The following is a 21,680-nucleotide window of genomic DNA, read 5'->3' as shown; positions in this document are numbered from 1 at the left end:
AACAAGACTATGAAAACCTAGAATTTCTTTATTGTACATTTAGAACAGATGTAAAATTTGTGATTAATCGTGAGTTAACTAGTGAAGTCATGCGATTAATGACAATTAATTTTAACCGCCTTTTTTTAAAATAATTAAAAAAAAAAAAAAGAATTTGTGGCAGTAAATGAGTTTTAAGATGATTTAATGACGTTTTGGTGTGTTAACTGATTTAAATTGAAATCTGAATTTGGAGCCTGGGATCTTCTTCTGTCTTTCCCTAAAGACGCCTTCTCCAGTTCTTGTAAAACTGGCAGAAGGTTTTACACGTTTGTTGTAGCCTAAACAAAGACCTCAAAGTTGGGATTGATCGATGTTAGTGTTAGGATCAAACATGTGTGATCCAGTCCACGTTTGCTGTCCTGCAATTAGACCATTCAGTGCATTAGGGTCAAGGTTTGAATGGGTCTTCAGGAAAAGACCCATTCAAACCTTGACCCTAATGACCCTAAAGTTCTTGTAAGACTGCCGAAATGAAGACATTCTATGACAAGAAGTTTCTTTCCTTTCTTTCTTTCTTTCTTTCTTCCTTCCTTCCTTCCTTCCATCCATCCATCCATCCATTTATTTATTTTAAATGTAACCTATACGGTTACGGGTGAGGAATTTAGGTTTTGATTAGGGTCTTCTTCGGTCTTCGTCTAAAGACCGTTTGGGTTTCGGTTTCTTTGCTGTAAAAACTGATGTTTAAACATAGCCTTGAGTTTCCCAGTTCACATAAAAACTGCTGACATCCACGCTGACTTTGACACGTCTAAAGCACACCCCAAGCAGAATTGCTTGAATCTGGGTAATCTGGTCTTTTTTTTTTCTTTGGGGGTCCTGCTTTGGACCTCTGCTGCTCCATTATGCAAAAAAGAGGCAATTCTACAAAGGCATCAGACCATTTCTTATCTCTCCAAGTGAACCATCCTGCAGCCATTTGCCCACTTTTGGCTCTTCTGTGTCTTTCTCTATCGGCCCCCCCCCCTGGGACGGTGCCTATGTGAAGACAAAACAACCTCCAGCTCCAGAGGTGTCACCGCGCTTAAAAGTTTCCTCCAGAAAGTGACGCGTTTCCCCTCAGTCCCCAACAGCAAGTTTGTTGTGGTCCTCGGGGGACGCGCCACCCGGGGGTCAAGGCGCTTTACAACAGATTAAAAGCGAGTGTCACTAATGTCACCCAGCCGGGGAATCAATGGCCCGGCGCGGGAAAATGAAAGCTGTGACGGACATGGACGAGCACATCGGGTCCTGTCAGCGAGAGAATGCCCCTCATGCTTGGCAGCTGTCACGAGCATGAAGAGGCGTTGGCGGGGGTTTGGGCTGGCGGCGGGGGAGGGGGAGGGGGGGGTCACGCTCTCCAGCCACGGAACACCCAGGGGGGGGGGGTCTTTCTGGAAAGAGTCGACACTCCGCGGCCATCAGCTCCATCAAGTCGCGCCACTGCCGGCTGAGCTTTGAGCCGGTTCCGCCGCACTAGAGAAGAACTTTTTCTCATTTCGCAGCGGAAATCCAAACGGCAGAAAGGAGAAGAAAAAAAAACCCGTAGCTTTGATGTGAACTCAAAGACGAGCGAACAAACGGGCGTCGCCGCTGATTAATGTTGATTTGCTATTGTAATTGTGGACAACGCGAGCCGACGGCGCATCTGATCAGCATTCAAGACGCTTTTGAGACGGATCTCATCTCAAACCTTGTATTTATGGAACTCCGCGACACGGCTTCCCTCTTTCGATATTCTACAGCCTCGCAGCAACGCATACGAGATTGTCAGTCATCTTGTGTTCTTCCATAACGCAGCCCTGAATTTGCATCAGGAAAAAAACGCCACTTGTCCTTGTTTCTTCTTAAAACGGCGTCTCCCGCAAAGTCTATCGTTCACTTTTGATCTTAAAACCAACGTCTGACTTTATTTTCACTTTGTCTGCCAGAGAAGTACTTGCGGCAGGGCGGGAAACAAAAAAAAAAAAAAAAGAAGTTGGTGAGATATTTTTCTCGTGTTTGTCCTCCAACGACCGACTCAGCGGGCGCGTTTGGCGGCTCGCGACGACGGGATTCAATTCAACGGGCTCCCCGACGCTAATGAGAAACATTGAAATAAAGCGGCATGGTGGCTGGCACCTTTCCAGTTTCGTGTCCTTGAGCAAGGCATCAAAGCCCCCGACCCCGTCATCATGTTTGTCAGACTCCTCAACGTAGGAAAACACAATTTCAAACACAAGACCCGGGCTACGATTTGTTTTACTCTCGTCTTTTGGTCAACGGCGGTCTGGCAATTTGAGTTTACGGTCTTTGATCAACATTTATATATGTCGAAGAAAATTTAGTCTTCAACGTCAACAAAACTTTTTTTTCTTTATTTGTGGTGAAGTTGAACAATTCTTCAATATTGAGGAAAAATGTTTTCATTAAAAACATTTTCTGAAACAAATGAATTTTTTCTTCGTAAACTTGGAAGTCGTGTTGTAGTTCTCGAGATCGGTCTTTTTTTTGGGTCTCGGTCATCTTTATTCGGTCTCGTCTCGTTGGGTGGACTCGTGACTTTTGATCAAGAATGATCGAGAGCAGGCTCGTACTAATCTTATCAGTGAGAAACAGAATTCAGGTGCAGATTATTTTTTTCCACTGACTGCATTTAATTTAATGATTATTATTGACTTTCTCTGTATTCTTTGTAAAATAACGTTTATCAGGCCTTGTCAGGACAATTCAGTTTCAATAAGAAGGACTGCTTAATTTGTAGAAGTGAAACAACAAGATTTGTTTAGATGTCATATTTGTTTTCGAAAGCAACAGCAAAATTATTGTTATTATTTTTTTTTGCAAATGCAATGAAAAAAAAAAAGATACTGGCCATTTGTTGTGCCATTGTTGTTTTTTTTTGGTGGGTAATTGTGATTTTTCTTTTTTATGTATGATCTTGGTCTTGTCCCGGTCTTGACCTCCAAAAAGAGTCGCCAATGAACCTAGCACTCACTTTTGTATTTTTGTCTATAGTTTTTGTAAACAACAGAGGTTTACCAAAGACGATGGAGTCTTCAATACAGATACAAGATTTTGGGACAATATATGAACCTAATGAATGTTTTTTTTTTTTTTTAATGATTTAAAGTGTCCAGTGAAGCTAACATACGTGTTTTTGTTAAGATTCAACAATTTCAGGCATAGAAAGCATTTAATGAATCGTTTTTTTGAGATTGTGTGAAGAAGCCTCAATTGCACCAGATTAAGCGTAAGGACAAATGGAAACTCCGTGGGAAAACTTGGTTCTCTTTTCTTTTGCAAACTTGGGGGCTTCACCTGTCGCCGGCAGGATGACTCTGGGGGGATGCCAAACGGGAGCCCCCTCGCCTTCCACTTGACACGCTTTGAATTTGAATGCGAGGATCAGGATTTGCCTGCCAGCGACACCTGCGCCCGTCGCTTGCGCCGTTCGCGTTCACCTGTGTCTCTCGCCGCCGCCGGGTGCCGAAAGGGCAGCTGTTTGTTGTTTTGCTCGTTATGCCGAGGCCCAGGGTGTAACGCGGCGCGACGCTCGCGACCGGGGAAGAATGCCGATCATGTTGCGAGAGGAAACGTGGCGAGCTTCATGAAGAGACGCCGGAGACGGTAGGGGGGGGGGGGGGGGTTGGAGATAATAACAAGCCCCCTTTGCCGAGCAGGCGACCGTGAGTGCCTTTGCTTGGGTTGGAGCGAATGCAACAGGTGCAGGTTTTCAGCCTGACTGCCGGAGCGTGTGAGCACACATCTTCACCAGCAGGGGGGGTGGGGTGGGGGTGGGGGGGGGGGGGGAACATGTCGTGACAAAGCTGATGCCTTTGCCTTTTGCTTGTTACCATGCCGCCCCGTCCCGGGCCTCATCCTGTCCTCATCCCTGTCCTCATTTTTGGGGCTTGTTTGCGCTCTCTGTTTGCTTGCTTGCCTTCCTCCTTGTGTGTAACACCAAGGTGACATTATTTTTCCTGAAAGCGGAAAGAAGAGCCGTCCGGGTTATATGCCGTCAAGGCTTGCTGTCCAAAGCCAAGGGAACATTTCCCACCTTTTTCAAGGGGGGGGGGGGGGGGGTGGAAGGTAAAGCCTAATTGAAAAAGCGCCTTGCCGCAGTTACAACAAATGAAAAGACGACACCTGAATGCCGACGGGCGGAGACACGCAACCATGAAAAAGGCTTTTAAACTGATTGTGCGTCTAAAACGCGAGGAGTTCTTTATGGCTTTGCGCTTTAAGCGCTCGCCCCCTGCGGACCGCAATGGCTGCATCACAAAGTTTTGCATCAGCCTTGGCTAGAAGTTGACTCAAAGTAATTCTGGTGAAAGGAATGAAATCTCCCAAACAATCTAAGTTTTTCAACGGTTCCCCCCCGAGGCGATAGGTTGGCCTCGTTGCGCTTGTGTCAGGTTCTCCCGAAAAGCGAATTGTTTTGCCTAAAAACGCTTGATGCATTCGGACAGCCTTCTCGAAGCGCTTGTTAGCGTCTGCCGGCTGCACTCGAAAGGGGCGGCACGCCGGCGTTCTACCTCGCGTACTCCATCATCGGGATCTCAACTGAGTCATCGGCAGGTTAGGAACACTGCACGCGGAAGTCAATTGGAAGTTTATTTATTGTTTTTTTTTTTTTTTTTTATTGCCAACACACGAGCTTCTCAAGCGTTTGAACGGTAACGGTTACATAATAACACATGCGTCTTCGCAAACGTCAGAGACAATTTTGTCCTTAAAGACTCCTTTATTTGTTTTTTTTACGGAAACGTGCTTCCATCCATTATCCGAACCTCTTATCCTCACAAAAGTAAGGGTTACGGAACGAGGGTTCCGTAAGTCAATATACGATCAATCATGATATAAGATACCCGTACTAATTTGTCTTTTGTTTTTGTGAATGTGAAAGTCATTGTCTGGCTTCCCCACTCAGTCTCAGCTGGGATCGGCTAAAGCTCACCTGCGACCCCAAAGCGTATAGAAAATGGGTTTATGGATCATCGTTGACGTCACGATTTGAGACAAAAATAATTTGGGAAAAATTGAAGACAAATTAGCTTGTTCGTTTTGGAAAATACGAAAGACAATTTTGTCTTTTGTGGACCTAACGTGTTTTTGTAATCACTGACTGAATACAATTAGTGTTCAATCGACCCTAGTTTTTTCGGAGTAATCCAAAACACTTCAAGACCAAACATACAGTTTTCGAAAACATCAAAAACAATTCTGTCTTCAACTAGGCTAGCATACCTTTTTGGAAACGTTGACAACTCGTCAATTCACCAAGTGCGTCGTTTTTATAAAATGAGGCAAAAACTACAAACCTCTTGTGTGTGTTTTTTTTTTTCCACGGGTCTTTCTAGCTACCATATCCGTTTTTGCAAAGATTATGGATAAGGGAGTTAATACAAATGGGGGTGTGCTCTCTAACCCAAACCTTATTATCTGAAGTGGGACATCATCCACCACGTCCAACTACTTCCAGCCCGGTCTCACATCTTCGGCAAGCAGCACTTCCATCGGCGCCGATAATCTCTCTTTAATCTCCTCCGACTTGTGATGTGTAAATGTAAACGGGCCTTGAAGTTCCAGATGTGCGACTTCAGCAAGTGCACTCAGAGTTTTGGGAAATGGGAATGATTAGTGGGTTTGCGCTAATTGCGCCGGGCTCCAAGTTGCTCTTGGACGTTTGATACATTATTTAATATTTAAAGTTTGATTCATATTCCGAAGTCGAAAAAAACCCAATCCAATAACCGTCGGATCCAGTCATATAAACCCTGCAAGGCGTTCTCACATGAATTTCTCACGTCGTCGTTAAAACATGACTCGATATTTTTTTAGCAACATCTCAAGTGTTACCGCGGGAGCATCAACATTTAATTAAAAAGGATTTGAACAGAACCTCCACTTGAGACAAGGTTATTCAAAGCACTTCAATAGATGACAAATGGCCATTGGACATTCACAGCGCCCGTGTTCTGTGCAATGCGGAAGAGCAGCGAAAGTGTTGAGAAGAAGAAACTTCAGAGTGTCTTTCACAGAGGGGGGGGGGGTTGCGCAGATCCAAGCCCGACCGAGCGGCTGTGCGACACACAGGCGGCTTGAATGCGAGCCGGGCCGGCGCGTCATTAGGATTCGGATCAGGACGCCGCCTCGGTCGACACAACTCGCAGATGAATGAGCGCGTCTGTCCGCACTTTCTCTTTTCGGAACGCGCTGTGACGCATGCACGGGGGGGGCGTCAACCGAGGATGACCTCCAAGCTTGTTTACTGTTTGCGGGAGAGCGCAAATGTAGCTTCACATATAGATGTGACAGATAGCTTTTAAGTTTTTGTAGGTTTATGATCTACCCATCGAGTCAAAAGTCTCCTTCATAAATCATAAATCTGGTACAATAGCCTGATTGACCTATGAGAGGCCACAGGGGGGAGTCCTGACTCCAGGAAAGAAGGCGAAGAAAACCTAGGCTAGCTGCTAGCATTATCATCGACCCGCGCACAATCAAGAATCTCCCCCCAAACCACCCAAAGCTAAAAGTCTTGTAATAAAGTACCCAGACAGGCCACAGGAGGTCTAGAAATAATAGAAGATGAAACGAGGCTAGCTCTTAATGATCCACCTGGTGACAGGCTTAATCTTCCAGGATTATTCTTAAACGTGTCCTTTGTCCAACATTTTTTGCTCTCTCCATTTTCTGACCGCGGCGTATCACTGCGGATTAGAAGACTTTATACATGGGGGAGTGCCAGCGTAGGGAACTGCCTGCTCTTGTGGGTCTGGAAATGCGCGGGGGGGGGGGGGGGAGGTAGGTGGAGTTGATAAAAACCTATTCAAGTAAATCATCCAGCGGAAGCGGTAAATTGCAAGTCAGAAAGATGGTAATCTTATGTCGGCCTCGAGGGAGGACAGAGCGGAGGTAGCAGCTCAATGGATGCAACCTGAATGTTGTGCTTTGAGCCGGCAAGGGACCGCTGGGGGCCCCCCCTGCGGCTCCTGGCAGCCAATAACGATAAGGCCGCCGCGATCGATGCAGCCAATCCCCCCCCTGATTAGGTCGTCCGTTAGTCCACTTGATCCCAGTGACCCTCTTGGGGGCTGCGTCCGAGGAACATAAAATGGCTCAATACCTTCTGGATGACGAGTCCTCAAAAGGGGTGTCTTGATGCAAACAAGACGAGCCTCGGCGGTTCGATGGTGGCGTAGGAGTCTGGCGGCGGTGGCAGTGCGGGGAAGGGGGGGGGGTACAACATCAAGGTCTCTCTCCGTCGAGGCGCCTTGCGACTGCACAGCAGCTCCAAATGATTAAAAGAAAACACAAGCACGCGCAGAAAGAATTAAAATACAATTACAAGTCGACTCCTCGGCGGGGAAACGTCGTTGCGCAATTACAGGGAGAGAAGATGCATTTGATCCGCCGCTAAACGGAATCCGGTTTGATGATAAATCAGCCACCCGCCGTTGAGAGTCACGGCGCGACGGAAAGGTCACACGCGCGCGCTCTGAGTCATTGCTCCTCCAGTGTTTGAGAAGGAGAAAGGAGCCAAAGGGGCAAAAAAATCTATTTACATAAAAGTTGAAACGAATTTGAAAAAGCCTGTCGTCCTCACTGCTCGCCACTCCCGACCCAAAAGGCTCTAAAAAGCTGTCATATGTTATGACAGCTCCTTAAGTGTTTCCTTTAGAAAGTCCCTGCGGGGGGATCGATAATCCTTTGGGGAGTCAGTCAGTGTGTTAGAGAGCAGCGAGGGTTGGTGAATGGCGGCCACTGGAACGATAGTGTCACCTGTCCGCCGGCGCCTTATTGATCTGGGGGTACGTACTGATCAGATTGCGGGCTTGCTGGTTTGCAAGGATAGCAAATGGAGCTGGAAGGTCGGCTCCTTGTTTACCATGTGGGTCGCGGTTGTTCTTGCGGAGAATTCCATTTTGGCGGTGATAGAGTTGCGGGAGTGATCTGGGACAGATATTGTACAGGTGGTCGACGAGGATTCACGGGGTAGGAATTTCGCGCAAGGAACTCGTCAGTAAAAGACAACAACATGTTCTAACTTTGTTTAAATTCAGGTCGCATCACCGCCATCTGTCAAAAACCGCAGAACCCGTGTAATCAAATCTCCGGCGGTTCACTCCGGGAAATTAAACTTCTTCCGAAAGAAGACAATCCAATTGATTTCATCCTTTTCTGGATTACCACGACCGACCTGTGAGTCCAATAATCATAAATAGTTCTCCACCAGAAGATCAACATCTATATTAGTTGCGGGGGGTCTGTAAGACATTGCCGTCGTTGCGGTTACGATAGCGCCACATTTGTCACAGACTTGCCGCTCGGAATTTAGACAATCCACTAAATGTTTCGTAGAATTTTAGCTCCTTGATAGACACAATGAGCTCATCTTGGCTTGATAAAAAAAAGAAGGAATAATCAGGACACAGTTGTGTGTTTGTCCATCAAGGGCCAATCTTTACTCCTTTTGTCCCGCTGACTACTGGACTCTGTACCCACAAGATACAACGACATATTTAAAAGTGCCGATAGTTCAAAAGTTGAACCTTTAACGGGGAGATATACTGTATTACACAACATTGACTTTTTAATTACTTCTTTACAAACAGCTGCGTCTCTGGAGTGTGCGCCCGCCTGTCAAGTGTGAAATTAAACCATATGCAATTGCAATACAGCAGCTTGCCGATGAAGTGCTGCCTCCAGAAGTGAAAATCGAAATCTTCCTGTGCACTCGCATTGTTTTGGGGGCACAGGGTTCAATTAGCCAGTGGTTACTTAGTCTGAATACGGATGAGTGTTGACCAGAATGCCATCCATCCGGCCCAGGGACTTTTTGGATCTCAAAAAGACAAATGGACAATTTAGTGTTTTGGGAATGTCAGAGTACCTGCAGAAAACCTGCCGGATCCAAGATTTGAATCCCGCACCTCAGAACGGTCGCTGATTGTCATCACCTTGAACAGATTTTGGTGATTTGCGGTGGTCCATCCAGACAGAGGGGCTACCTACCGATATCACCTCCGACCTTTTCGTCCTTGGGGCTTTATATTTTAATCACCGCACCCCCGCACGCCAACCTCTTCCGCCCTGTTTCTCTTGTTAAGCCGAGAACAAAAAGCCCCATCAAGCAGCGTGTCACCGGGGAGCAGATAACCGTCGGCCAGGTGAGCGGAGGTCACAGGCACGGTATGGAAGACGGGCGGGAGGCAATGCGGAGGGGGGGTGGGCAGTTTAAGAGCAGAAGCTGGCCGATAAATACCCGGGCCGGGAAGGGGGACGGTGGACACGGGGGGGGGGGGGGGGGGGGTGGCCGCATCGCCTCCGGGCATCTGCTGATTGATGGGGAGGCGCTGATGAGCTCCCAATGTCACTGTCCAATTAAATACCCCCTCGACCGTATCCCTCTCATCCATCTGCATGCAGCCTTTGACTCGCCGTTTGCTCTCTTATTACCTCCCCCAACATTATCCCGCGCTTCAGTCTCGGGCGACGCTAACACTGCTCTTCCCCCGCTGACAGACAGGGGCTGCTCTTTCTATTAGTTTGGGTCAGCGCTCGCCATTCTCCCGCCACACAATGGACTGTGGCTGCAAAATGCAAATAAGCCCGCGAGAAGGGAAGCAAGCGGCGGGTGACTAATACCTGCGACTAAGTGCGCGTCAAGTCAAACGGAAAAAGAAAGAAGTCCATTGTTTTAATTTGGAAAAAATGCAAGCGCTGGTGATACATTTGGGCACTTTTGCATACTTTATGTTCACATTGAAACTTCTCCATTTGCATGCACATCCTCAGTAGAGATTTGTAGGTGGCAGCACGGTGGGATCAGGATTAGCACGTCTGCCTCACAGTAGGGAAGTTCCTGGCTTGAATCTCGACTTGTGTCAGTAGATTTTTTTATGCTCCGGCTTTCTTCTCTGTCCCCAATACTCGTTTGTCTGCAAGTGTCCTGCGGTTGACTTCCCAACCAGTCCAGGTTTTACCCTGTCCCTCGTCCAAATTCAGCTGGGATCGGCTTCAACTTACCTGTGACACTAATGAGTTTAAATGCTGCACAAAACGAAGGCTCGGTCCGACTGAAGCCTTTTTAGGTGGTGGCTTGCCAGAATCGGTTAAAAATTTGTTTTTAAAGGTATTAATTGTACGTGAAAAATAATGAAGTCATCACATTCATTTAAAGCTGTCAAAATTCATCGAGTAATCGATAAGCAAATTAATCGACAACTATTTTAATAATCGAGTAATCATTTGGAGCCATTTTTAAAAAATCACTATACAAATACGAAGTACGAAATAAACACCGATCACTGGTTAATAAACAGCACTCAGCGGAAAAAAAGGCTTTTTTAAAATATACTTTAAAGCAAAATTGAAATGAATCCGATTAGCCGATTAATCATTTGAATAATCGATAAATTAATCAATTCTAAGAATATTTGATAGTGACAGCGCTCCATTAATTATCGACAAAATCTTAACTTTTTAGTGACCTGTTAAATGTCAAACCATTATTATGTGCTGCCATTTGTTAGCATCCAATCCAGGGTGGTCCCCACTTCTCTCACCAAAAGAAATTTGCGTGTATTGTCTACGGCACGGCCACTCTTCCCTCGACGCTTCGACTGCCCGCGTGTGATATTTCACGGATTTTCCACTCATTTATTTGAGCAATGCATCTCCCGCTAATCAGCCGCCGCCTGTGTGGAGAAGACGCGCCGTGTTTTGTGGCGCATTCGGCTAATTGGGAGAGATGCAAAAGTGGGGAGTTTGGGGAGCGCAATTATTGGGTGACATTTGAAAATTCAATTAGCGAAGGGAACAAAACAGACCAGACCGGCGCATGCTCTCGAGGAGATGAGATGCTTCATTGATCATTTTCCCACAGACAAGTTTTGTTTTTGATCAGTGGTGATTTTGCAGTCGGTGGAACAGAAAATGTAGTGCTTTGCCGCCATCTTATGGCCTCTTGGTGCCAAGAAGTGGTGCTGAAGTGAGTTGAGGAGCTTCAATAGTACTTTACTTCCATCTTGTGGTATGTTTGGTCAGTTACAGTGGTGTCTTGAGTTACAAGTGACCCGATTAAAAAAAAATTATTTTTATATATATATATATTTTTGCCTTTATTTTATACTCAGCTTAATTTGTACAATTATTCACAAAAGAGGCTTCAGACTATTTATTGCTAATGCTAACAAATGATGGGAAAACTCCACTTACCTGCTAGCGCTAATAGCATATACAGTATGTTGCGGTGTAAATAATAATAACGAAACACGAATGATGTCAAATGTATATGTTGGCGTGTGAGGACTTGCGAGTGCGAGGAAGGAGGGAGGACGCAACGAAGGTGTCCGGAATGTTCTTCGAAGTTCGAGCGCTGCCTTCACAGGCCATCTGCCAGTCACAACTTGGCAGCTTTACGAAATTCCGCACAGAACGTCTTCCTCCTCCTCCTCGTCCTCCTTTTGCCGTCTTTCACCTTCTTCTCTTCCTTTCTCCTCTGCCCCACAACCCTTTTCATGTCATTTCATCACCCTTCTTTCACCTCCTTCTCTATAGCTCCCTTTTTTTTTTAATCGCCTCCTTAGACTCCTCCTCAGTTGTTTTTCATTTTTCTGTCTTGCTTTTTCTTCTCCTATTCTGCCTCACTGTTTCCTCCTCCTTTTCTTTCTCCTTGGCTCCCTCCTTTGGCTCCTCGGCTTCTCCTCCTCTACCTCCTACTTCCGTAGGCTCCTCTCCTCCATCTCCTTTTCCACCTCCTTCTCCATTCTCCTTTCTTCTACTCTTCTTTCTCCTCCTCCCCTCCCTTGCATCTTTGGTCCTCTACCACCTTCACCTCCTACTCAGTTACCTTCATCCTTTTTATATTCCTTTTTTTGTCTTCTATCTTTATTACGGTGCTCCTGCTGCTTCTCCTCCTCTTTTCCACCATCTCCTTCTATGTTCTTCTCCTCCTCCTCCTCCTTTTATTTCCTATTATTTCTTTCAGCTCCATATCATTTCCTCCTTCTTCCTCACTAACATCCAGTCCTACTTTCTTTTTTTTTTCCCATTCTCCTTCACCTCCTCCACCAATTTTATCTTGTCCTCCTCTTGGATCTCCTCTTATTTGTTTCCCTATCATTCTATCATCTCCTCCTCTGTCCTCTCGTTTCATTTCATCGCTCACCTCATCCTTAATCTTTTTTCATTCCTTATCCTCCTCTTCAATCTCTTCCCAGCTCTTTCACCTCCTTATCTATCTTTATTTCCTCCTCCCGTCTCCTTCACCTCCTCTACCACCTTCATATATCTTCACCCCCTCCTGCTAATCTCTTCATTTTCTACCCCTTCCTCCTTGTATCAATCTTCCTTTGTCCTCCTCCTGCTCCTCCTCCTGCTCCTCCTCCTTCCTTTTTATCTCTCTCTCCTCTTCTACCCCTTTTCTGTCCTTATCCTCCCTTCAAATCGCTCTCCATGATTTACGTGAGTGTGAGAGCTCTTTGCCACCATCGTTCTCTCTTTTTATGATCACCTCCTGCACCTTCCTCGCACCGCCGTGATTTGTGTCAGTCCATTCCACGGCTGTGCAAATATTTTCTTCCAACACAGAAAATCAAAAAGATGCAAATGCCACTTTCCTTTGGCTTTAATTGATTAAACACGCTAAATTTAGTCCATCAAGCAAGCGCATATTGTTGACATCTCGTTATCTTGCTTTATGACAGCTGTCTGTTACAGCTGATAAGATTTTTCAGGGTTTTGAGGTGGTGCGTAGCTCCGCCCCTCCACCGAGCAGATTGGAACTGGTTAACTGGCCGTCTCTTTAGTCGTGCAGACAAATTGCCGGGCCCGTATTTATTGACAAAAACACTGATTGGCAAGAAGAGCCCAGTCGAGATTAGCTCTCTGCTCACCACGCATACCACCACCCGCACACTCCAGGTCAATCTGGGCCGAGGATCTCCGGGGATGGCACCCCTCCCTGTGGCCGTGGGTTGTCATCCCTCCTCAGTGTGGATGAGCTCCCTTTGGGTGCTTTTCCTCACATGGTTTCTCTGTGCCCCGCCATGTTTTTTTTTTTTTTACACCGTTCTCAGGCTGTGTTTTTCTTTTTATTATGTACTGTGGAGGTTTTAGTTGAGTTAATTTAATCTTTCTTTAACGCCACAAATTTTTTATACGCATGATTAATGACCGCCCCTTACTTGAATTCCAATCGCACGTCAAAATTTAGCAGTAATAAATCTAATCATAATGCATATGTTTCTGAAGACTGGAGTCAAGTTGTATTTTACTAATTTTAAAATGTGCAGAATTTCACAAGTTAATTCATGTTAAAATTAGATAGCTCTTAATACGAAAAGAAAAATGCACCAATGTCTTACAAATGCAATTATGCCATCTAGTGGCAGATAAATGACCTCAACACAATCAATATCACTCATCTTTTTAAAACTCAATTTTATAAATTATTCTGAAATTACAATATCAGTGCCTAAAACATGCAGCCATATTTTGTGTTAACAAGAGTATGAAAACTTTCATATTTTATTGAACATTTAGAACAGGTATAACATTTGCGATTAATCGTGAGTTAATTTTTGAAGTCGTGATTCATTTCGATGAACATTTTTAATCGCCTGACAACCCACATTTTTTTCTGTATGAAAAGTGCTATGTAAATAAAGTTTGATTTGATTCGAATGAAGAGAAATGTCACTATTTTTAGTTGGAAATAGTTATTTTGTATAAAACCTTGTATAAAACAAATTTATTTTTATTTGCAGCAGTCGTAGTAGCGGTCAGGGTTTTCGCACCCGTGGTGGATGCGAATATCTCAACACCTCACTTTTTTTTTTTCTTTTTGACACCCAAACTGCACTTCATGCTCCCGACTTTTTTTTTTAATTTATTTTTTATTTTAAATAATTATTAGCGGCACTACCAAAAATGGACGGCATCTGCAAACACCCCGGGCTTTAGTTTGGGCACCGTCCTTGCTAAAAAAAAAAAAAAACAAGTAGAAGCCTGCAGCTGGTCATCCGTGCACACAAGAGGAGGAGGAGGAGGAGGAGGAGGAGGAGGAGGAGGAGACTGCGCATGCAGGAGAGAGAGAGATGGAGTGAGCGAAAAGAGAAAGGGAGAGAGAGAGACAGAGAGAGAGAGCGAGGATGAGACGAGTCACATCTGAGTGGAGGCAGAGCGAGCGTGTGCAGCAGCTCCGTGAACACAAGCAACACAAATCAACACGATCGGGACCTAATTGACGACTTGTTCAACAACGTGACGCACGCTCCGCTCCTCCACCACCTCCTCCTCTTCCTCCTCTTCCTCCTCCTCTTCTCTCTCGCTGTCTTCTTCTTGTCCTTCTTGGTCAACTTTCGTCCTCCGCGCTGGCGGGAACTTCTCGCACCTTTTGTGGTCGGGTGAGTGTGGCTCCTTCTTCTTCTGCTTCTTCTGCTCGTGCAATCATTTGTATTCTGCGCTCATTTGCTCTCCCGCCGCACCGCTTTTTTTCTTTTTTTTTTTTTCTTTCTTTCTCTCCCCCTTTCTTGGATGTTGCTGCCACTTGTCAATGCACAAGATGACGGCGTGTGTAACTTTTGCGTGCGTGTATGTTTGACGCTGCGCAGTGATGGATGGATGTGCAACACGCGTGTGTCGGCAGCGGTTATTTCATTACCCCCCCCCCCCCCCCCGTTCCAACCCCCTTTTTCCTCAATGATCCAATAATTTACTCTTTTTCGTTGCTAAATTCTGCTTTTGGTTAACATATGACCTGCCAGTTGTTTCATTCCATTTTGGAATGGAAACGCATTCCAAAGCTGAACAGTCAAAAAATGATGATGTGCTGGATTTGAAAAAGGGACGGCAACATATGTGGGACACTTTATTAGGCACACCTTAGTCTGCACACTGTTGAAATTCAATTCATTTTTGATTATACTGACAAATGCATTCCTTTAACGCTGATGTGGTTGTGTTCCTATTTTATTTTTATTTTTTTAACCCTCTCACGCAAAAAAATGTTTCTTCTTATTTTGGTCCATTTTTGTGGTGTGCCTAATGAAATGTCCCTGACCCGTCCCGAAAAACAAGACGAGCGTGATGAATATTATTGCCATTCTCATTGACTTGCTGTCTAAGAAATTTCCCGCCGCCTTCCGCTGCCTGTCACTCGACCCCCCCCCCCTGAGGGACGCCTTGCCAATCCAAAGAGGGTCAAAAGGGGGCGTCGCGAATCAAAAGGGCGGCTTTGTGGCCCCGACCTCGACGTCCGACGGGCCCGTGTCCTCCATCCGACCCCTCAAAAACATCACTTTGCTTTCCTTGTCAAATCTGCTCATTTTCGGAGCTCTTTTGACCCGAGGGGCCCTTGAGCAAGGCACCCGACGTCTCCATCAACATGTGATGATGACAATACGATCGTGAGCGAGCGCGATGATGGAGGAGGCCGCGAAACGGCAGCGAGCGCGCGATTGGCCGGCCGGCCGGCCCCCGCGGCGCTGCTAATCCTGTTGTGGGACTGCTAAATAGGATTAGAACAACTGCGCGGAAGCCAAACGCCGGCCCGGGGACGACCGTGTGGTGGGAGGGGGGTGGCGGATGTCGAGGGCTTGACGTTGGCCGCTTCATCTTGTATTTTCACTTCATTGGCGCTCATCGTGTTGACGCTGCTCCCGCCAGCCCCACATAAAGGTTCGAATCATTTACAAGATCTTCTTTGGGAATAAAAGGAAAAAAAAATCATTAAATGTTGGAAGTAACCTGTAGAAAATAGTCTAGAATGCTAACAATACAATAAGAATCTCACAAGCTAACAATTAGCATGCATGTTGCTATCCATTAAGCAACGGATATCGGAACACAAACGCTGCAGACAGTCCATTTAACAACTCGCAGGCATACATTCTTTATCCTCTGCGACGAATGACTAATGTTAGTGAGTTAGTCGTTCATCGCAGAGGATAAAGAATAAATGCTTTCTGTGAGTATTATGTCTGGCGACGTGTACTGTTTTTAAATATCCACGACTGTCGATGCTATCGAGTTATCCCATCAATGCCGTTTTGCATCGTGTGCTAGCTGTAAAACAAGCTTGATGTGAGTCTGTTTACTTTTCTTTTTTTTACCCTCTCCTTCACAAGGAAAGCCAAACTCCAAATCCTTCTCATCTTTTCATCCTCTAGTTTGGCTTGGAATATTCACGGTTAGCAGATGTTTTTTTTAAAAATTTATTTTTTATTTGATGTTTGCACATGCCGCCGACAAGGACGCTGCGCGAGTTGCTTGTGGAGATATTTGGCGCATGTCGAACAAGACCCCCCCCCCCCCCCACACACACACACACACACACAACCCCCACCTCCGTACTGTGCTGCACCTTCAACGCTCCTGTTGCCCCGCAGGCACATCTGCCCCACTTTCCACTTCAGCCATCAAAATGTCATGCGGCCTGGCTTGACTTGATTCATATAAACGACAGCTTGACCGTTTATTTGTGCGGATTTGACCGAGGCAGCCATCACTGAGTGGCTTGCAATGCAGTAGCCGCAAATGATATCATGATACAAATATTACGATCCTGAAACTTAAAAAAAAAAAAGTGAACTTTAAAAGTTTTTTTAAAATATTTTTTTTAATCGTAATTAATCGCATGACTTCAATAGTTAACTCACGATTAACTCATTCACTGCCATTGACGGCTATAGACGTCAACAATTCATTTGAATTATTTCTATTAGTTCACTTTTGTTAACACGAGTATGAAAACCTAAAAAAAAAGGTTTATTGTGCATTTAGGACACATATTAAATTAATGATTAATCGTGAGTTAACTATTGAAGTCATGTGATTAATAGCAATTAAAAAAATGTTTATCACCTGATGCCCCCAATTAAAAAAAGAAAATATTATTACAAATTAGGGGTGTCAGGCGATTAACATTTTTAATTATAATTAATCGCATGACTTCAATAGTTAATTCACGATTAATCACACATTTTATATCTGTTCTAAATGTACAATTAAAAAAAAATTCAAGGTTTTCATACTCTTGTGGACAAAAGTAGAATTTTTTTTCAACTAATAGAAATAGTTAAATTGAATTTTTGATGTCTATAGCCGTCAATGGCAGTGAATGAGTTAATCTCAAATGTTATATCTGTTCTAAATGTACAATAAAGTTTTCATACTTTAGTTTAAAATGTTAAACTAATAGAAATATATCTGCAAATTTTAGTCAATATACAGTAATTTCATAATTCATGAAATTGAGTTAAAATTAAAAGATGTACTGTACTGTAAAAACACAAGTGTGATATTGATTTGTGTTGAGGTCATAATCTGCCACTAGATGGCATCATTGCATTTGTAAGACGTTGGTGACAGCTCAGTGCATTTTTTCTTTTCATATTAAGAGCTGTCTAATCTTTAACATGAAGTAACTTGTGAAATTCTGCACATTTTTAAAACTTAAAAATACAAATATATGCATTATTATTAAATTTATGACTGTACTGCAAAATGTTTTTTGCGTTGCAACAGGAATTCCCCCAGAACAGGTTTTACAAGTAAGGGCCGTTTATTAATCGCACGTAAATAACAAAAAAACAAAAACAAAAAAAGGCATTAAAGGAACTTGAAATTAACTCAAAATTAACACACTAACACTCCTAATTTTAACAAATAAATAGGTTTAATACAAGTTTTCCACACTTTCAATATAACCGAAATGTTCGCTTAAATCTGTTTTCAGTTGAAACAAAAACAGAGTCGCGGAAGTTGCCACTCTTTTGACTTCTTCGCTGCATTCAAGAGAGAGTTGCGGTGTTTGGTGCCATCGCAGGTCCAACCACGCGAGGCGCTTAAGGTCACCCGTGTTGCGTGCCAGTCCAGCTCTCCGACGTCTCCTCTCACATGACCTCCCGCCGTTTACGTGGCATTTCTTCGCCGCAAGGATGCCGGCGGAAGTGCATGTGTCGCCTTGGAAGTCGTACGTGGCCAACCAACCTTCTTCCCAACTGGGCCGCTCGGGCCTGCTGGGATTCTTTTGTGTCAAGACGCCGCGACCTCCTCCTCCTCCTCCGCCCCGCGTTTGAGGCGTGCTGGGTAATCTGTCACACGAGCGCGGCCGAGGCGCTGAGACAAAGGCCGGCGTGCTGCCGAGTGTCCGGCTGGAGGTCAGAGGCGGCGCTGACGCCTGCGATTTATTTTTAATCTGACCCGCGAGAGCGCAGATCACGTGACTTGTTAGTGTCGCCGTGGCAGAAATGGTGACCTTGCTGGGGTGCGGCCAGATAATTGGCAGTCCGATGACTGGCCTTTGTTGTTCCGCACGCCCGATGCTCGTTAGCGTGGCGGCCTCTGATGATCCTTTGCGACGCCAGGTCAAGGACGCGCTCCTGTCGTTGTTTCCTCTGTTAAGGTGGTGGCAGGTCCCCCGCAACACGAAACGCGAAACAAGAAACAAGATTGATAATAATTGGTGGTAGTTGTGCTGTTGCCGTAATTAATTAAGCGATCAATGCGATTAATCGCGATTAATCACATTTTCTACTTCTGCCTCTACTTTTTTCTTCAGAGTTTGTAACAGATATTTTCTTAATTAAAATCTCGGAATTGATGTCAAATCAAATAGAAAGTATATTTTTCATCAAAGACTGTTTTAATAGTTTTCTTTGATCCTTGAATAATATCATTCTATAAAATACAACAGTTAATTTTTAATTAATTAATCATTGTCCAGGTCATGTTTATCAATGAGAATTAGTTCTCTAACATTTTTACATAGTTAAATGAAAATATATATTTTTTTAAATCACACAATTTGCCGTAATTAATTAAGCGATCAATGCGATTAATCGCGATTAATCACATTTTCTACTTCTGCCTGTACTTTTTTCTTCAGAGTTTGTAATAGATATTTTCTTAATTAAAATCTCGGAATTGATGTCAAATCAAATAGAAAGTATATATTTTCATCAAAGACTGTTTTAATAGTTTTCTTTGATCCTTGAATAGAATAATTCTATAAAATACAACAGTTAATTTTTAATTAATTAATCATTGTCCAGGTCATGTTTATCAATGAAAATTAGTTCTGTAACATTTTTACATAGTTAAATAAAGGTTAAATGAAAATACCTTTTTTTTTAAATCACACAATTTGCCATAATTAATTAATCGATCAATGCGATTAATCACGATTAATCACATTTTCTACTTCTGCCTCTACTTTTTTCTTCAGAGTTTGTAACAGATATTTACTTAATTTAAATCTCGGAATTGATGTCAAATCAAATAGAAAGTATATTTTTCATTAAAGACTGTTTTAATAGTTTTCTTTGATCCTTGAATAGAATCATTCTATAAAATACAACAGTTAATTTTTAATTAATTAATCATTGTCCAGGTCATGTTTATAAATGAGAATTAGTTATCTAACATTTTTACATAGTTAAATAAAGGTTAAATGAAAATATTTTTTTTTAAAAATCACACAATTTGCCGTAATTAATTAATCGATCAATGCGATTAATCGCGATTAATCACATTTTCTACTTCTGCCTCTACTTTTTTCTTCAGAGTTTGTAACAGATATTTACTTAATTTAAATCTCGGAATTGATGTCAAATCAAATAGAAAGTATATTTTTCATTAAAGACTGTTTTAATAGTTTTCTTTGATCCTTGAATAGAATCATTCTATAAAATACAATTAACTTTTTAATTAATTAATCATTGTCCGGCTGATGTTTGTGAATGCAAATGTTTTATCTTTACTGCATGATTGATTCATGTTCCATGTACAGCACTTTGTATACAGCAATGCTCGTTTCAAAGTTTATAAATAAAGTTGAGTTGAGTAAAAACTCGCAAGAAGCTAGTAAGTCTGCCATTTTGGTTTGTAGCGGCAATTTTAGGTACATTTGGGCTCATTCCAAGAGATGTATCCCAATTTTGTGTCGAGGGCAGATGGATGACACCAAAAATGTCATGTGATGTGGGCGGAGCATGGTGGCAAATTTTGATGACTCGCTATAAAACGCCAAAATGTCATCCTTCCAACCGTAAGTCGTGTTGATTAAGACGGTCAAACGTGTTGTTCCTTTTCCCAAAACGAGTGTAAAATAAAAGATGATGGCGCCACCTTTTTGTTGTGACGTGCGCTGCACAAGCGCACGGAAACCTTCTCAAGCCAATTTCTCATCATTTTTCATCTGTTTACACTTCAACTTGGCTCGGTGACCCATTTGACTGTCTTTTGAGTTTCTATACGATTAGTGAAAGCATGTCATTACTGGTGCGCCAGTAATCACATTACAGGCGCACCAGTAATCACATTACTTGGCGCGGTCACACAGGCCACTTTTGCTGACGTCGCCGTTGTCTTTTTTTTGTCTTCCCTGTGCTCCGATAGGTGCCAATTATTGGACCCTACCGCGGAGAAGCTTCTGGGCCGCCACTGACCCTGTTAGCCACCTTTAATGTCAACTCCCCGGCGCCCGAGTGGAAGGAATTACCTCGCTTTTAGTCTCCAATCGGGGAAAAACGAGGAGGCGCACAGCAGAATGCCGAGCTTGACTGCACCGTGGTGAAACGAGCTCGGGACTGTGAGGATAAAAACCCTGAGGGGTTTTGACATTTTAGCTTTTTTTTTTTTTTTCTCCAATATATATTTTTTTATTTATTTTTTTGCTCCTCTTCTGGCCTGAGTGCGTTTTGGAGCGGCGCGGGGAGGAAGGCAGGCGGGTGGGGGTGGCGCAGATGATGGCGCGGTGCCGCTCATCCGTGCGAGGGGCCCTGGCTCTCCTGGCGCTCCTGGGCCTCCTGCTTCCCATCCGACAGGGGGGTTGCTCGGGGCCCGACGGGGGCGAGGGCTCTGGGGACCGGGACGAGTTCCAGCGCTCAGGTGCACCCCCTTGGGGGGGCCTGCACAGACACAGGCGCAGCTGGGTATGGAACCAGTTCTTCGTGCTGGAGGAGTTCATGGGAAACGAGCCGCTCTACGTCGGAAAGGTGAGTGAACTTTTGCTCTGGATTTGCATTTGCGAGCTGGAAGTTAATCAAAGCACATTATGTGCAAAAATAGATACAATTTTTTTTTTTTTTACTTGATCACGTCTGGATTTTAAGTTAACCGAAGCGTGGTTTGTTTCCGCCACATGAAATTTGGTTTCTGACCCCCAAAAAAGTCTCAAGACCACCCCCCCCCCCACAAAGCTAATCTGCGTCATTTGGTTTTGACGCAGCAATTTGAGCAATTACCCTCGATTAATGATGGGAAAATGAAGCTTCATGAAGCACTTGCAATATTTTGGGACTCCTCTAGATGGTGCTCTTGGCTTAAAGATAAAGGCAATGGAAATGGTTTTGAATTTCCACCATATCATCTAAATCAAGAGTGCCATCTAGAGGAGTCCAAAAATATTACAAGTGCTTCATGAAGCTTCATTTGTCTTTCACTACTGATTTTTAAGTGTTTTGAGAATTCAGCCGAACATAATAACATAATATTTGGTAGGCATGTCAATCACAAGCTGACCTACAAAAAAAGTTTTATTTTTGTTAAATTCGTGGAAACGAAAGAAAATAATCCATTTTGGCTTGAAACAGACATTTGTGTCCAGTTCAAAAACAGATGCAGGTTCCTTAAATGATTTGAAAAAATGCCAGTTCCGGTTTGAC

At 43.9% G+C, this 21,680-nt stretch overlaps 1 protein-coding gene across 4 annotated transcripts in view; it reads left to right on the top strand.

Annotated features, from left to right (window-relative positions):
- LOC147156076 (cadherin-7) overlaps positions 1-21,680 on the top strand; it is a 153,712-nt gene that overhangs the window by 37,681 nt on the left and 94,351 nt on the right. For 2 of the 4 annotated variants that reach the window (XM_086066223.1, XM_086066224.1), the window contains exon 4: positions 20,413-21,011. In XM_086066223.1, coding sequence (XP_085922349.1) covers positions 20,760-21,011 — 252 coding nt within the window. In that variant the 5' untranslated portion in view covers positions 20,413-20,759. Of the gene's footprint in view, positions 1-14,129; positions 14,418-20,412; positions 21,012-21,680 lie in introns of those variants that run through there. The other 2 variants (XM_086066225.1, XM_086066222.1) reach the window with 2 other exon arrangements.

This window comes from Leptonotus elevatus, chromosome 21 (genome assembly GCF_054856555.1).
Source record: "Leptonotus elevatus isolate MCC_2025b chromosome 21, RoL_Lele_1.0, whole genome shotgun sequence".
In the NCBI taxonomy this organism is placed as follows: Eukaryota; Metazoa; Chordata; class Actinopteri; order Syngnathiformes; family Syngnathidae; genus Leptonotus; species Leptonotus elevatus.
Note: the sequence above shows the minus strand (reverse complement) of the source record. Positions and strands in the feature narration are given on the sequence as shown.